At 32.6% G+C, this 15,577-nt stretch overlaps 2 protein-coding genes across 3 annotated transcripts in view; one reads left to right on the top strand and one right to left on the bottom strand.

The window, feature by feature from the left end:
* LOC139524754 (pre-mRNA-splicing factor ATP-dependent RNA helicase PRP16-like) overlaps nt 1–15,577 on the bottom strand; it is a 72,921-nt gene that overhangs the window by 16,759 nt on the left and 40,585 nt on the right. The gene's annotated exons all lie outside the window — the stretch shown is intronic.
* LOC139524758 (leucine-rich repeats and immunoglobulin-like domains protein 2) lies at nt 4,570–11,699 on the top strand. Its single transcript, XM_071319818.1, has 2 exons — nt 4,570–4,698; nt 9,219–11,699. The coding sequence occupies exon 2, from the start codon at nt 9,222–9,224 to the stop codon at nt 11,004–11,006; it is 1,785 nt and encodes a 594-aa protein (XP_071175919.1). The 5' UTR covers nt 4,570–4,698; nt 9,219–9,221; the 3' UTR covers nt 11,007–11,699.

Here is a 15,577-nt window from a genome sequence, read left to right as displayed (position 1 = left end):
CCTTGCATATAACGTTAAAAAGAGACATAACTGGAGAACTTTTAAAGTAATGCCACCCAAATTCAAACTTGATCTGTGTTTATGATTATATAAGCGTTGTGTATAAGTTTCATAACATAATTAGGATGAGGCAAACTAAAGTTAAAGAACAGAAACTAATTTTGGGACATACATACAGAGGTATGAATGGACATTGGTACATATTTGTACCACTTAATGCCTCTCTGCTGTGGTGGGGACATAAAAAGTTCAGCACTCAATCAAAAGCTGAAAGACTTCAATCATTCTGCAACATTTCAAGCAAGCGAGACTAAAAACAATTGAAAATATCAAATAATTATCAGTATATAAGTTAGCATTGTCATCTGACATATTACCAAACACCATTCCTTTTATTTTGACTTGATTATACAAATCCTAAAAGTACATTGTATAATAACTAGAGGCTCTCAAGAGCCTGTATCGCTCACCTGATTCTACTTGGGTTTTTGAAATCATATAAAAAAATATAAAATTTGGCTAAAAGTGACAACACAACCTCATTTATAAGGAAAGGAACATGTTTAATTTCATTCAAAAGTCCCCCACTGGCGGCCATCTTGGATGACGGATCGGCTACAAAGTAACAACACTTGGTCAGCACCTCATAAGGAACATTCATGCCATGTTTGGTTTTGTTCCATTCAGTGGTTCTCTAAAAGAAGTCATTTGTATGCATTTCCCATAGGGTCCTATGTTAAACTAAGTCCCCTGCTGGCGGCCATCTTGAATGATGGATCGGCTACAAAGTAACAACACTTGGTCAGCACCTCATAAGGAACATTCTTGCAATGTTTGGTTTTATTCCATTCAGTGGTTCTCTAAAAGAAGTCATTTGTATGCATTTCCCATAGGGTCCTATGTTAAACTAAGTCCCCCGCTGGCGGCAATCTTGGATAATGGATAGGCTACAAAGTAACAACACTTGGTCAGCACCACATTAGGAACATTCATGCCATGTTTGATTTCATTCCATTCAGTGGTTCTCTAAAAGAAGTCATTTGTATGCATTTCCCATAGGGTCCTATGTTAAACTAAGTCCCACGCTGGCGGCCATCTTGGATGATGGATCGGCTACAAAGTAACAACACTTGGTCAGCACCACATAAGGAACATTCATGCCATGTTTGGTTTCATTCCATTCAGTGGTTCACTAGAAGAAGTGATTTGTATGAATTTCCAATAGGGTCCTATGTTAAACTAAGTCCCCCGCTGGCGGCCATCTTGGATAATGGATCAGCTACAAAGTAACAACACTTGGTCAGCACTCCATAAGGAACATTCATGCTATGTTTGGTTTAATTCCATTTAGTGGTTCTCTAGAAGAAGTCATTTGTATGCATTTCCCATAGGGTCCTATGTTAAACTAAGTCCCCCGCTGGCGGCCATCTTGGATGATGGATCGGCTACAAAGTAACAACACTTGGTCAGCACCCCATAAGGAACATTCATGCTATGTTTGGTTTTATTCCATTCAGTTGTTCTCTAAAAGAAGTCATTTGTATGCATTTCCCTTAGGGTCCTATGTTAAACTAAGTCCCTGGCTGGTGGCCATCTTGGATGATGGATCAGCCACAAAGTAACAACACTTGGTCAGCACCTCATAAGGAACATTCATGCCATGTTTGGTTTCATTCCATTCAGTGGTTCTCTAAAAGAAGTCATTTGTATGTATTTCCCATAGGGTCCTATGTTAAACTAAGTCCCCCGCTGACGGCCATCTTGGATGATTGATCGGCTACAAAGTAACAACACTTGGTCAGCACCCCATAAGGAACATTCATGCTATGTTTGGTTTTATTCCATTCAGTGGTTCTCTAAAAGAAGTCATTTGTATGCATTTCCCATAGGGTCCTATGTTAAACTAAGTCCCCTGCTGGGGGCCATCTTTGATGATGGATCGGCTACAAAGTAACAACACTTGGTCAGCACCACATAAGGAACATTCATGCTATGTTTGGTTTTATTCCATTCAGTTGTTCTCTAAAAGAAGTCATTTGTATGCATTTCCCTTAGGGTCCTATGTTAAACTAAGTCCTTGGCTGGTGGCCATCTTGGATGATGGATCAGCCACAAAGTAACAACACTTGGTCAGCACCTCATAAGGAACATTCATGCCATGTTTGGTTTCATTCCATTCAGTGGTTCACTAGAAGAAGTCTTTTGTATGCATTTCCAATAGGGTCTTATGTTAAACTAAGTCCCCGCTGGCGGCCATCTTGGATAATGGATCGGCTACAAAGTAACAACAATTGGTCAGCACTCCATAAGGAACATTCATGCAATGTTTGGTTTCATTCCATTTAGTGGTTCTCTAGAAGAAGTCATATTTGTATGCATTTCCCATAGGGTCCTATGTTAAACTAAGTCCCCCGCTGGCGGCCATCTTGGATGATGGATCGGCTACAAAGTAACAACACTTGGTCAGCACCCCATAAGGATAATTCATGCTATGTTTGGTTTTATTCCATTCAGTGGTTCTCTAAAAGAAGTCATTTGTATGCATTTCCCATAGCGTCCTATGTTAAACTAAGTCCCCCGCTGGCGGCCATCTTGGATGATGGATCGGCTACAAAGTAACAACACTTGGTCAGCACCTCATAAGGAACATTCATGCCATGTTTGGTTTCATTCCATTCAGTGGTTCTCTAAAAGAAGTTCAAAATGTAAATTGTTTACGACGACGACGACGACGGACGACGACGACGGACGACGGACGCCAAGTGGTGAGAAAAGCTCACTTGGCCCTTCGGGCCAGGTGAGCTAAAAAGGAAGGTCTACAATAATGATACAGAGTCACGTCATCATAATATTTGAAATAGACTGTAAAAACATCCAGAAGGTCCTTCAATTTTCTTTTGAAAATATTGTTGCCAAAAACTTCATTAAAATAGATTGATATCTATATTATGATATATCTGTAGTTTTTTAAAAGTTACTATAATAGTGAGCAACCAAGCAAAAACAGGTGCGGAGATATTCATTTTTCTTAATCAAAATTCAGTGGTCATTGATAAATTGTTTTGGTCAACGATCGTTAGAGGTCACTTTACCTACATCTCCCTTTGTTTATATTTCTAAACATATATATAAAGGGAGTATCTTTCAAAAATAAATAACAATGGTAAACTTAATCTTACTGGTATTACAATTTTAATATGTAAAATGAGATGGGTGATTGAGACTGAAATTTAAATAAACAGATATAAAGGCAGTGTATCTTCTAATAATAAACTTAATATCAATATATAATCACTTTATGAGTGTCAAAAATGTCCCTGTTTGAACTCAAATCATTCTTCAACAAAAAATTATTATTCATGTATGCAAAATAAAAGTGCAGATAGAAAAGTGTGGGGGGAGGGCTTCAGAAAGTGATATGATCCATTCATCCTATTTCGACTCAAAATTCAAAAGTCTACCCTAAATGGATGTAAATTATACGGCCTTCCAAATACCTAACAGCACTGAAGAGACATTAATTGGCGAAATCTGGATATTGTGTACTAATGTTAGTTACCAGGGTTTAAAAACATCTGTTGTTCAACTTGCTAGTCAAATGCACTTTTTACAATTAGAGTTTTTCACTTTTTAAAAAAGAAAAATTCCAAAAACATCTAAAGTGTCTAATGGTTAGATGTTAGTTGATGTTCTCTTTCATGTTCATTTTATAATTTCAACAAGTTCCTTTTCTGTCAAAAAGATGTGCTCCTACACCTCTCACTCTGCATTCTATTCAGTTTTATGACTTATAGTTGGCCAACAGAAAAACATAAAACACTTAATTATAATGTGCATGCTTTGCAAATACAGATTCACAATGTATGAGGCATTATGGCATAAGCTTATATACTAGGGTTTCCTTCTGCAACTGTACAGGAACCTAAATAAGATCAAAATGTAAAAGATGGTAACTTAATATGTTAATTAATTAATTAAGGAACAAATGAGAAAAGAATTCCAAAAACCCATTTATAACTCTAAACAAAACAGGTATCAGGCAAATGAATGACAATAAAACCATTATGAGTTCAAATTATTGATATAAACTTTCATTGATTTATTATCAGGGCTTCTGAACAGGGTATTTAAATCTTATACTTTTAATAAGCTAGATCTTACATTATAAAATATCTTATATCATAATTTTGTATAACAATGTTTTTATCTTTCTTTGTAAATCCTCGGCTAGAGGTAAACATACTTCTTTCAAAAAGGTAAAGTTTAAATACCTTTGTGCACACATCCCCCTTGACTGGAAATTTCTAATCCACCCTACTATGCACACCTCCCTATTTTTGAAAATTAAGTGCTGTAAGAATTTTGCACTAACCTTGAAGAGGTTTAAACAGGGAAACCTAGAATTTTATAAAATAAAACATAAATCTCAAGTTTTAATAATTATAAAAAGCATAACTTAGTATGTTTTTAAAAGGAAGGCGATTTTATTTTTTAACTGTAATATATTTTTTAAGAAAATTTTATTTTGAAAACTTTTATCTGTTTAACAGAACCTAAGGAGCCCCAATTTGAAATACCCTGTATAAATTTTTCCAGTATTATGAGAGAGTGAAGATTGACAATTGTCCAGAAGCCATATCTAACATCTGATACAGTGTCTATCTATACTCAATCTTAACAAGGATTCACACAAATAAGGTACAGTTATTTTAAATTACACAAATCATAATTTAATTTGTACAGATTGAAATATAAAAAAATTAAAAAGTCTTTTTTACTTGTGATATGATAACACATCATTTTTACTTGAAAAGTTTTACAAAAAAATGGTATTCTAATAAAAAATTAATCTAAATCATTTTAAGATTTCATGTATTTACTCTTTACACCATTTTCTGCTTCCTGAAATATTTTTGAAAACTAAATAATAAAAAAAAATCAGACAAAAAACAAATTAACAATCAATAAATTATCATTTCATTTTATTAGATTTAGTTTTTTATAATCAGCAGTACACTAGGCCCGAGAACACAGTTATTTCGTAGTGCATTTCTTTTAGACAATAAATTCAAATTAAAATAATCGCACCTACTCTTTCTCAAAAAGATTTTTACAGCGTAGTGTACTACCGGTAAAACAAATAATATCAAAATTATAGAAACTTCTACCAGCTCTAACTCAAAATATTGACAATTCTGTGTTAAGGGGCTGTAAAATTCAGTTTGACAGCTTCAGACGTGATAAAATTTGACCTTTTTGAACTGGACCAAATCACTACTTAACATAAAGATTCAGCACCCAAATTTTTTTAACAAGTAAATACATCCCTGTACTTAATATTTCATGCATTTAATATCAAGAAATAAATTGGGAAAGTGTATCAAATAAAACATGCAATTTATACACTGTTTTCACAAGGGACTATATTCGTAGACAACGAAAACCAAAGGACGATAACTGTGTCCTTGGACCCTAGGGTTGATCCGAAGGTGAATGTGGAAATAAAAACAACACTTTTTTCATGCAAATTGTATATCCTATTGGGTTACTAACAGATAGATATTCATATGGTCGGGTTGTTGTCTCTTTGACACATTCCCAATTTCCATTCTCAATTTTATAGAACAATAGAAATTAACAATAGAAAACAAAACAAATTTAAGCTACAAGTACAAGGTTTTCAGGTTAATCTTGGAAAAGTAATGAATATTTTGCACATTAGAAAACCCTTGGGTGTAACAGGGAGGCCATTAATGTTTGCCATTTGCATTTTGAAAGATAAAAACCATTACTTTATATATACAAATAATAATTCTATGTCATGAAAACTAGAAAGGCTGCAAAAACTCTTTACATAAGATTTAAGTGGAAAGAATACAGACATTCTAAAGAGAACAGAGAATACACAAATCTTTTCAGTGGATTTTAAATTAAAGTAACTATGGATTGTCGTATATAGAACAAAATAATGTAATGTCGCTTGATACTTCACATAGTTAGGTAGTTATCATAATAATGATCATTTATGGAATATCAAATGTGTATCTCAATACCTGTCAACCTTGATATTTATCTTAGACAGTTCAATTTTTGTCGTCACATCTTATAGTTTAAGGAATTTCTCACTTTCCACACATTAGTTCACAAATTTGATATAACTATATCGATTGAAAACTTTGCATTAATTTTGTTTGAGTGTGGGTGTTTTCTTGATTGATTAATAGAATACAAATATGAAAATAAGGTGGCCTGGAATTATTGTCAATGAGATGTCAATCTCCCAAAGTCCAAATGATGATGGTGTAAGTTCACCCTAGGGCCTTCAACAATGACCATTACCCACACCGTACATTAAGCAGGTTAACTTACAAAAAGAAAATATACTACAGTAATATTGTAATGATTTTTAAACTCAAAGTCTTAAAAAATATTTTACTAAGGAATTGGTACCCACGAAAATAAATGAATCCACAGTACTGCTACTGACATTTTTTTGGAAAAATCTTGTACTAAGTCAGGGTTTATATTTATTGAAATGAATATTACCCTATCTTATTTTCATATTTATTCGCCATGTATTTATGCATCTTTTGCTTTCCAAAACATCTGCTGTGGATATTTGAAAAGAATTTTAAAAATAGACTCATATTTGAATGCTTTCCAAACAGAGCAGTTAACTTGTAAACCAAAAACCATTATGATTATCCTCATATAAACTTTCCAGTAAATAGTCTACACTTGCTAAAAGAAAACCATGATAGTTATCCTCATATAAACTTTATCATTAAGTATTCTGTTAATGTAAGTATTTGGTATGATAATTTACCAAATTAACATATATTTAACACCTACAACTATGTACTGGATTTAACTAGCCAGTGGGTATTATTATCTTACTTATCATCATCTGACTGTTAATGATATTCAAATGAATAGATATCAAATGTATTAATCTGCTAGTATGTCTATCCATAAATTAAAATCAAAATAACTTTCAAACTGGAAAATGATATTCATTTTTACTGTTACATGTTCTCTCAAGAAAAAATGGTGGGTAAAAAACTTTAAATCTGGTTTAATGGTGCCAAATCTAAAACATCAAATTTTTGTTTCCACATATCTCAAAATTACCATGACAGCATTTATTGTTGAATAGATATAAGAAGATGTGGTATGAGTGACAATGAGACAACTCTCTCATCCAAGTCACAATTTGTAAAAGTAAAACATTATAGGTGAAAGAACAGTCTTCAACATGGAGTCTAGCTCACACCGAAAAGCAAGCTATAAAGGGTCCTTAAAATAACCTGTATGATTTCCCCTTCAGGTAGAGCTTTTAAGTGATGTTTTACATCCAAATTTTATGATAATATCATTTATAAAGCTAGCAAGTTTAGAAATTGTCCTTTAAATCTTTCTATTTTACTTTATAGAGATATTAATAAAGGTTATCATACTGTTGTTGTTCAATGACCATTGCTGATACTGTTTTGGATAAATATCATTAGATAATTTATTTAAAATGTTTCTTTTTATGGTTTGCATCTGAAAATCTACATAGTATGTTCTTGACATCACACCCAATTTTGTCTATCTATGCTGTTTATGACATTGCTGTGTGAAATTTTCTATAAAATACAGCTACCCATATTAGAGTGTTAGGACAGCATGATTTCATATCAGCAGTACTTTGACCTAGCATTAGATATTTATTCTAAAAATAAGGAGATGTGGTATACCAATGAGACAACTATTCACAAAATTTTCAATAAAGTGGATGTAAGCTATTATAGGCAGATATTATTGTATGCTTTTTTATGCACATTTAGTTAGTTGACTGAATATAATTTAAATGGGTAGAGATATATAAAAAAAAAAAAAAAAAAAAAACTAGTTTAAACCAACCACTTATCATTTATTTGAGTATTCAAGTTTAAAAATTCACACCAGTATTTTGCATTTAATTAACCTTGAATAAGAATGAAATAGCAATAAAAAAAAAAAATTAATTAAGATTTTCACATTAACAAGGATCTAAATTAAGGTTGTCATTAGGTTACAGGAATTAAACTGGCATTCTAGCATAAAAATGATGCAAAGCTGATAAATGAAAGTCAAAAGTTTTATTGAAATTCGATGCGCTTTATTTAAGAATTGAATGCTTCTTTTTGTAACTTCATCGGGTTGTAAAAGCGTTGAGCGGAGAAAATTTTGTATGAAGCGCGGAAGCACTTCATTCTAAAAATGTGCGCACCGTCAATGCTTTTACAACCCTATGAAGTTACAAAAAGAAGCATTCAATACTTATAATTACATTTTTTAGCTAGGATCATGAAAACACCATTTTTATCAAGTTTTTATTTAATTTACTTATGCACTTTATTGTGGGACCTCGTGTCATCATGAACGATAAATTTTATTGTGTAATAAAGTTGATTAAGGGAGCTACCATTTGATTTTTATGGGGGGGCTAGGATGAAATTTGAAAAAAATAGGCAGGACAGCAGTTTTGAGTTAAAAAAAAGGCAGGATGTGACACTTGCAAAAAAAAATAGTCAGGACGACAATTTAGGTAAAAAAAAGTCAGGATAAACTAAAAAAAAAAAGGCAGGACCGATTAGAGTGAAAAATAAAAAGGCAGGACAGAGATTACAGTTAAAAAAAAATGCAGGACAAAATTTTTCATCCTAGCCCCCCCATAAAAATCAAATGGTAGCTCCCTAAGGAATAACGCGAGATTGCAGTTAGCCAACCAGAATAACATATTATAATGAAACATACATCTAAAGAAATTATTTACAAATAACTTTTTCAATGAACTAAGTATTGGACAGGAACCTAGGCTACACCAAGAATATAGTACATAATAAGCTCAAAATAGCAGACACATGATGGCAATAAGGGCAATATCTTTTGAAATACCAGGCTATAGATCCCCATGTATTACGCACCTTTGGTTTTCAAAACTTGTGGCTCTGAGAGCTCATAATAAAGAGTAATCCAGAACAATATTTCAAACTTATGGGTTTAGCTCATTGTTGACAGCAGTACCTGACCTAAGGTTCTAGTGCTACTTTATTTGGTCTATGGTGGTGAGATGTCTCATACGCAATTATACCACTTTTTCTTTAACATTTTTACACCAACATATTTGACAGTAAGTAACTAAATAAGAAATGTAAATACGATTTTCTAATGTCTCTGCTTTATTCTTTCAGATAATGTATGTACAGTTTCTACTGTTGCTATGTGTTGTGTCCTGCATAGCAACAACGAATCAAATATGTTCTGAATATCTATCTAACAGCTGCTTCTGTGTAAATGAAAATGCAGCAAACATTCGTTGCAACTTTAACACAACTGATGCATTAGAAATCCTCAACAGTTCAGTGATGATAGAAACTGTGATGAATTTGACAAAATTAGATATCTCGGGAAACAATCTGAGTGCTCTGCCAACTTCTTTCTTTAATGGAATTCATACTATCCGTGAACTTGATCTCAGTGAAAACAACTTCAAAAATTTACTCACATTCCTTCCCCTAGAAATTGCAACGAACATTAAGAAATTGAACGTATCATCTAATCACCTTACAGATATAGATGATTTTACTTTTTCTACATTGCATCTACTAGAAATACTTGACATTTCTTACAACGAGCTAACTGAGGTTAAAGACAATACATTTGTAAATAACAGGTATCTATGGTGTTTAAATCTGTCAAATAACAAACTGCAATCACTCTCAGCAACAACATTCAATGGACTGGAAAATTCTGTCCGAGACTTGGACATTAGTGAAAACAACCTATCCATCCTTCATTCTGAAACCTTCATGAACTTGCATGATCTGAAATCATTGAAGCTTGCATACAATCAGTACACCGAAAAAATCTCAAATCTGCTCATTCCACATCATGTTGTTCTACTAGATCTGAGTTATTCTGGAATACAGCATATAAATGACTGCCAGCTTGAAGGACTTATTGACCTTGAATATATAAATCTCCATGGTAACCCCTTAACCTGTTCTTGTCATTTGAGCTGGCTCCATCAACGTTTACTCCACAACCAGGAAATGGACAGTATACATACAATTCATTCACATCAGATCAATGATTGGACATGTAAAACACTAGAGGGGGCTACAATCAATGTGACCGATCTTAACGTTCAATGCTCAGGTCACTACTTCCTTAATCCACCAGAACACTGCACGAAATCAAAAGATCCAGATACTGATATCGGGGAAGAGAAAATAATAGATAAGCTGAAATTAAAGACGGAAAAGGAAGATGATGGAGTTTCTATTACATGGAGAAGTTACAACAATTCAAACTTTTATGGCTATGACATCACAATATTCAACGAAGACGGAAACAAAATTTACCATTCACCAACTCTCCATCAATCTGCAACAAAGTATTCAGCACAATCTTCTGAACTCAGAAATGGAAAATATCAAGTATGCCTTAACGTACTTCAAAATGAAACACATAGCGCAGGTCGCGTTTGTAATGAAATTTCTTATTTAGATTTACAAATTATAGTAGGTATCTTAGCAGGTGTTATATTTTTAATTCCATGCATAGTTGCACTCGTATACATTATATGTTTAGATAAAAAAAGATTTCTATTGTATGATGACTACGATGAATTGTCTGTGTCAACAGAAGAAAAGGAAAAAGACAAAAAGACAGCAGAAAAATCAGAAAAGACTCAGTCAAAACAAAATACTGCAAAATGGAGCAAAATCCAAAAAGATTCACTTAAAGTACCCACAATAAAAGTATTTGACTACACAAAAAGTGATGACCATACTCTTCCTGCAGTGAGAAGTACTGACCGAATTTTACCTGACGATAATGTCAGTATTGAACCTGACGGTGACTCAGGAAGTAGCGCTGGAATTCGTATTGATATTCCTAGTGATAACGAAGAACCTGGGGTTGCAAATGAAGGTTATACAGAAGACGCTGCTGGAGGATATGACATTAAACTCTAGACAATATAATGGCATATCTTATCATGCAGACGTCAGATATCATGAATATTCATCATTGTTGCTTCAACCTGACAGTTAAATGTAATGTAAATATTCCTTTTGTATGAAATATTATATAAGATATGTGTAGACAATGAATCAACCGAACCTTGACAATCTGCCTGAAAACCACAATTAGAACTCTTTCGTGTGCCATTTATTTATTTTTTTAGAGATAATTCAATTTTTAAACATAAATTCTTGACATTTTTAACATATTTAGTTTATGACATCAGTCGAAATATTGCATATTAAACTACTGATAGGTCATTTTATTTTTAAATCCATATTGAAATGAATAGGTTTGAATAGCAATGGCTTTAATAATGATATAGATTATTGATAATAGTGATGAGTTGTATACTGAATTCCTTAAACCAGTGAAAAAATGATAGTAATGAAAATGATGCCTGTGAAATTATCGGTTTTTATTTTAACTGGAAAATCAATGTAATTCATTGGAACCAATGTAATAATATAGGGTTATTGCATGAATATTGGGGAATATTGTCCCGAGTAGAATTTTATATTGCACGAGCTTGCGAGTGCAATATATGTTCTATGAGGGACAATATTCACCAATATTCATGCAATAACCCTTTTATTGTATAGCAATATAATATTTGAAGGTAAAAAATGGTTTAAACTAAGATTTTGTCGTTGATGACGTTATGAATTTTGAAGATTTATTGCACTAGTGCAATATTGGAATTTATTGCACGCTAACTTTTGATTACTTTCTGTGGGAGATATTATATTGCTATACATTTATTGCATAGCATATAATATTTCCCACAGAAAGTAACCAAAAGTTAGCGTGCAATAAATTCCAATATTGCACTAGTGCAATAAATCTTCAAAATTCATGACATCATTAACGACAAAATCTTAGTTTAAAACATTTTTACTTTCAAATATTATATTGCTTTACAATAAAAAGGTTATTGCATGAATATTGGGAAATATTGTCCCTCGTAGAACATATATTGCACTCACAAGCTTGTGCAATATTAAATTCTACTCTGGACAATATTTCCCAATATTCATGCAATAACCCTATAATACAAAGCCATCATATTGTAAATACATATATACATGAGTTATTTTTCCATATACAATGTATAGTTATTGCATCATGTGAATGTACAAAATATAATAACCAGTTAAAATACATGATTAGTAAATATACCACCAATTCATTTCATGATGGCAGAATTTCTGATGAATGGTATTTTTATTTAATGTAACTAGTAACTACATTTTATTTGTATAAATGACTTCCGTGAGCCAATCCAGAGGGAGGGTTCAGGGGGTTAGGATCCCCCTTTTTTTTCAAGATCAATGCATTTGAGTGGGTGCATATATTTGGAACCTCAAATTCTCTTAATTAAAATACCACAGCATTACAAATTCAGCTTTTTATCGAAAATTTACAACACCAAGTCATTGTTTCTATGTGCAGTTTGTCTCAACAGCAAGTTACAGCTTGTTTTTTGCTGTCTCATCATTGTACTAGTTTACGTACCATACATAATTTAAGTACATAAAGTGACTCATAATTCAAATTTTTACTATAAAGTCTAAATAGTTTGTTATATTTTACCATTACTCAACATACTAAATCTCTAAAGATTCTGTCCAGAGGCAATGCAAAATGGAAATTATTATCTATAAACAAGAAATCGTATCAAGCTGTGTCTATGCATTTACATAAGCTGATATATTTTAGTTTTTTGTTGGTTTTTTTAGGACCTTCAGGAGTGATAAAAAAATAAGATCACGATCAATTATTGAAATTTTAATTATTATGCCCCACCTACGATAGTAGAGGGGCATTATGTTTTCTGGTCTGTGCGTCCGTTCGTTCGTTCGTCCGTCTGTCCGTTCGTTTGTCCGTCCGTCTGTCCCGCTTCAGGTTAAAGTTTTTGGTCGAGGTAGTTTTTTATGAAGTTGAAGTCCAATCGACTTCAAACTTGGTACACATGTTCCCTATGATATGATCTTTCTAATTTTAATGCCAAATTAGAGATTTTACCCCAATTTCACGGTCCACTGAACATAGAAAATGATAGTGCGAGTGGGGCATTCGTGTACTGAGGACACATTCTTGTTTTCATATGTATTAACACATTGCAGTAACACTTATGAAATGATATATTGTGATATTGGTAATCATGACCTTGATTCTTTAAAAATGAGTTTTCCTGTGTGTATTGCTGGTTTTTTTTTTGTCTGTTCAAGTCAATTACCTCTTGCAAAAGTTGTTAGTCTTGTATGTTTGGTTTTTTTTTTAATTTTTCATTTATATGTTTCGAAGGACTACACATTTTTATCAAGGGGTCAGCAGAGGCCCCCTTCCAAGTGTGGGATTTTCTGCTGTTTTAAAGACACATTAGTGGCCTTGCAGGCTGTTTTCTGCTCTTTGGTCTGGTTGTTGTCTCTTTGACAAATTCCTTGTTTTAATGAGTTAAGTTAAATGGTATAATCGATCTTTGGCAAATTCATCTTTTAAATGATAACTGTTTTTATGATGGCTTTTTTATCAATGAGCAAACACTTTCAACTAAAAAGGATATTCTACATACATTTGGCATAAAATTCTCCCTGCTTTAAAAATATGAACTACAATTAATTTTAGGACTATTTTGGCCCCATGAAAATCATATCTTGGCTTTTGTTAAAGTCTTTTACTCACAAAAACTGGCTGAAAATTCAAATATTACGAATGGCTTATTAAAACAACCTCATGATTCTTTTATGCTGTCACAGCTGACCGTGCAAGGGCTGGATAGCCAGTCAAGGTGGTTTAAAACTTCCATCTTCGTTGCTGTTACATTTATAGTTTTATAGTCTCTAAAACATTTTGGAAACTTCACAAATATCTGTTAACAATTTGCTTTAAAGTATTTTATGTCCTTTTTTGGCAAAAGTGGGAAAAAAAGATACAACTATTTTTTTATCATTTTCAAATGAATATTTTTATGTGCACGTGACATTTGGCACAGGCACTGTTTATTTATGTTTATTTATGTTTTTAAAGTTATTTGACCTAAAAATTATATTCATATCTTTGCCTCAAGAGGAGTTTTATCAAAGAGATTCACAACAAAATTGACTAATAAAATCAACTGTTACTATACCTTATAGCTACTATTTATTACACAGACATCATTAGAGGTCATTATAGTAGGTATATACTTATACATTTTATATAAATAAAAAGAGGTAAACCACAAGTAACAGTGCGGTGAACTTATCATATGTGCTGATAACAGACTTACTGTCTATACATTAAGCAAAGAGGGCACAGTTTAACAATGTGCTTATGTGTGCATTAGTTTTATCCTGTTGGTTAGATTCAGATCAGCATATTATTGCTATTATTTTAATATTACATCATTTTCTAAATATAAACAAGTCCAGGATCATGGCAAGCTTACATATACTTGATTCCCATCATCTCCTAAACAAGTAAATGACCTTCACCCATTTATTCCAAAAATCCTGACGAACCTTTTGTCTTATTAAGATCGACATTTTAGTCTAATTGATATACCCTTGTCTGACTTAAAATGAGCTTCAAGTAATTTACATTTAGACACATGACTTTTGGGAACTCTAAATGAAACTTTAATTTTCAAGGTCAACTGATTTTTACTCACAATGCCCAAATTCTTTTCCTCTAGTACACTGACTGTTATGTCTATCCGATAGAAATTGAGAGATAGAATAAAATTTAATACATGGTGTTGTGAATGTGGTATGCTACATGTGTGCATTATAATAATGTTGCTGGTAAATCTAAATTAAACATTAATTTTCAAGGTCAAACAATTCTGACTCACTAAGCCCTAAGACTGTTCTTCCAGTACCCTGAATGTTATGTCTATCAGATACACATCAGGAAATAGAATAAATGTCAATTATATTGTGTTGTGAATGTGGTATGCTACATGTGTGCATTATTATAATATTGTTGGTAACTCTAAATAAAACTTCTTTTCAAGGTCAAACAATTTTGAATCACAAAACCCTGATAAGATTTTTCCAGTACACTGAATGTTATACCTTTGTGAGCATTGTATTTATATTATTATTTTTCATTTAATAACCAATATAAAAAAAATATGCAATAAATTTATAAGCAGTTGTGTCTTTTGTTAAGATGGAGCCGATAAAATTGTTTATAGGAAAAATTAGATTAACTGACAATCATTCCTTCGCCAAGTAAAGCTGACCAATTGCTTACAGTATCTAAGAAACAGTAATTACCAACAAAATTAAACACTGACCAATGAATCATCAACCTTGATAACAAGATTAGAGGAACACTGCCGGACAGACATGCACACCTTACAATCGTTCCTTGCAACAAATATAGTTCACCTACTGGTTATACTAATAACTATCTTAGAAAAGGAGCTTATCAAATAAGTACTTTGATCACTGATCCATAAAATGAGGTTGAGGTCAGGTGAACTCTGTCTGATGAACAAGTAGACCTGGTAAGGAACCAATATGACAAGTATAGT

The sequence above is a fragment of the Mytilus edulis genome, chromosome 5 (assembly GCF_963676685.1).
Source record: "Mytilus edulis chromosome 5, xbMytEdul2.2, whole genome shotgun sequence".
NCBI classification, from domain to species: Eukaryota; Metazoa; Mollusca; class Bivalvia; order Mytilida; family Mytilidae; genus Mytilus; species Mytilus edulis.
The sequence above is the reverse complement of the archived record's forward strand: the minus strand, read 5'-3'. Positions and strand labels throughout refer to the sequence as shown.

Coding starts and splice junctions, on each gene's coding strand:
- LOC139524758 (XM_071319818.1), top strand. CDS start 9,222: ATGTATGTACAGTTTCTACTGTTGCTATGTGTTGTGTCCTGCATAGCA.